At 57.5% G+C, this 2,806-nt stretch overlaps 1 protein-coding gene across 1 annotated transcript in view; it reads right to left on the bottom strand.

Moving 5' to 3' along the window:
- The window catches only part of SCT (secretin), a 1,495-nt gene extending 1,167 nt beyond the window's left edge, over nt 1–328 (bottom strand). Inside the window, exons 1-2 of the mRNA XM_010837237.1 lie at nt 252–328; nt 52–153 (exon numbers count right to left, since the gene is read on the bottom strand). Coding sequence (XP_010835539.1) covers nt 52–153; nt 252–328 — 179 coding nt within the window. The remainder of the gene's footprint in view (nt 1–51; nt 154–251) is intronic.
- Between the last annotated feature and the right edge of the window lie 2,478 nt (nt 329–2,806).

Raw genomic sequence — 2,806 nt, 5'->3', positions numbered from 1 at the left:
AGGCCCCGCCCCTCACCTGCCTCTTTCCTTCCCCCAGGCCCCGCCCCTCACCTGCGTTTCCCCACCAGGCCCTGCAGCAGCCGCTGCAGCCGCGCGCTGTCCCTTAGGCGACTGAGCTCGCTCGTGAACGTCCCGTCCGAGTGTCGCGGGGCCCTGCGGAGAGGACGGGAGGGCGGCCGAGGGTGGTCAGGGCCGGGCGGGGGCAGGATGGGTTGGAGGTGTGGGCGCAGGCCCCGGGGCCGCAGGCTCACCTGGGGGGCGCGGGGCGCGCGGCGCAGCACCCGAGCAGCAGCGGCAGCAGCAGTAGCAGCAGGGCCAGCTTAGCCATGGTGCACGCCTGTCCGGGCTGAGCAGCCGCGAGGCCCAGGCCCCTTTATAGCGGCGTCCGGAGCGGGAGCCGGGCGGGCGGGGGTCGGCGCCGCCCCGGCTCCGCGCCGCCAGAGCCGCGCCCCATCGATCGCGCGGGAAGGTCAGGGCCGCCCCCCAGCTGTCGCCCCGGCATCCCGCCCGCCCCTAGCGCCGCGGTGGCGCCCCTCGGCAGACCGGCGGGGGTCGGGCGCCCGGAGACCAGGGGACCCCGGTGGGGGCAGCGGGAGGAACCTGCAGGGGAACGGCCTGTGCGAAGCTTAGAGGCGCCAGCGGAGGCCCGATGAGGCGGTCCAGAGGGCCTGGAGGGGACTCAGGCCGCGGCCACCGAAGCCGCGGACCGAGTGACCTTTCCCCAGTCTTCGGACGCGGCACGGCGCGGGGAGCTGCGGGCAGGTTGGGGGTGGGGGCCTGCGGCCGCGCGAGACCGGGGCCTGGGGCACCTGGGCCTTCGTGTGCGTTTCTGCAGGCGGGAGATCTGATACTACCTCGGTCGGCCTTTCTACAACCAGCACCCCTGAAATCCTGACACAGAAACTGCAAATCGAGTCAGTGGAGTTATAAACCAGCAGCTCTTGTGTTAAACTTCATGTGCATTTTAAAAGTAGTTCGCAGACTTGTTTTTTAGAACAGTTTTAGGTTTACAGAAAAATCGAGCTAAAAGTACGAATTCACACACACACACGCAAACACACACACACCCAGGCTTGCCAGCACGGGGCATTCATTTAGGACATTTGTTACAAATGATGAACCAATATTGTACATTATTGTTAACTACATCTGGGATTTGCCATTACTAATCATCTTGGTGTTACATATTCTATGGGCTTTGACAAATGTATAATCACACGAATCCGCCTGTGTGGACACTACCTCACAGAGCTTTCCTGCCCTAAAAATCCCTTCATGCCACCTGCCCATTCATCCCTGTGTCCCCAGCACCTCACCTTTTACTGTCTCTGTTCAGTTCAGTTCAGTTCAGTCGCGCAGTCGTGTCCGACTCTTTGCGACCCCATGAATCGCAGCACGCCAAGGCCTCCCTGTCCATCACCAACTCCCAGAGTTCACCCAAACTCTTGTCCATCGAGTCGGTGATGCCATCCAGCCATCTCATCCTCTGTCGTCCCCTTATCCTCCTGCCCCCAATCCCTCCCAGCATCAGAGTCTTTTCCAATGAGTCAGCTCTTCTCATGAGGTGGCCAAAGTGCTGGAGTTTCAGCTTCAGCATCAGTCCTTCCAATGAACACCCAGGACTGATGTCCTTTAGGATGGGCTGGCTGGACCTCCTTGCAGCCCAGGGGCCTCTCAGGAGCCTGTTTACCTTCCCAGGAATGTCGCGTGGTGGAGTCACACAGTGTGTGGCCGTTTCTCATTGGCTTCTTTCACTTACACAAATTGAAGTTTCCTCCGTGTCTTTTCATGGGCTGACAGCTCGTTTCTTTTTGAGTGCTGAACAACATTCCGTTGTCTGATACACCACAGTTTATACACTCACCTACTAAAGGACGTCTTGAGTTGCTTTGGTTGCTGTCAGATTTTGGCAATTATGAGTAAAGCTGCTGTAAGCATCTACATGCAGGTTTTTGTGTGGATGTAAGTTTTCAGCTCCTTTGGGTGAACAGCAAGGACCGTGATTGCCGGATTGCACGGTAAGAGTACTTTTGGCTTTGCAGAAAGCCACCAAATGGTCTTCCAGAGTGGCTGCACCAGCTTCGCATTCCCATGGGGCGTGGGGCGTGGTATTTCATTGTTTTCTGTATCTGTATTTTTAAACAGCTGCTGTGGCCTCTTCTTGCACAAATTTGGCAGATTACAACCCCTAAACTTTAGCAGCATTGACCAATTAATCACATTCATGAGAATACTCAAAACCCTGAGTAGTCATTCAGATTTTTTAGCACCTCAAACACTTAAGTGACCAGGCAGATCTTCATAGGAAGGATCTTCCTATCTTAAAAAAAAAAAAATCAGCATGCAGGCATATTGACTTCTAAACAATTAACGTACAGTAAAAGATGAATTATGACTTATGTCTGGATCGAGTGACTGCCACCATAATCAGGATACAGAACAAGCCCATCGCCCCAAAGAACTGCCTCCTGCTGCCCACAGAAAGGGTCCACTCTGTTACACGACTCACCAACTGAGCGGCAGTAGCTTAGTGGGCAGCAGCTTGGGACGCGCCCGCTGTCCTACGCTGCTCTGGTCACAGCGGCTCCAGGTCCCAAGCGGTCACTAGTGCAGAAGGACAGACAGGGTGAGGCGAGGCCTGAGTGGCAGAGCCGGGCGGGGCTGAGGCAAGGAGGGGCAGGCAGGCAGCCCCGCGGGTGCCAGTCGTAGGGGAGTCTGTGACCAGCTGCCCCATCGAATCTGAACAGCCGGCCCCCGCTGCGCCTGCCGCTGGCACTCTCTCCAGACGGCTCCTGGCCGGTGTCCT

This window comes from Bison bison, unplaced genomic scaffold (assembly GCF_000754665.1).
Source record: "Bison bison bison isolate TAMUID 2011002044 unplaced genomic scaffold, Bison_UMD1.0 scf7180017845796, whole genome shotgun sequence".
Taxonomy (NCBI): domain Eukaryota; kingdom Metazoa; phylum Chordata; class Mammalia; order Artiodactyla; family Bovidae; genus Bison; species Bison bison.
This window is presented reverse-complemented; position numbering and strand designations above follow the sequence as displayed.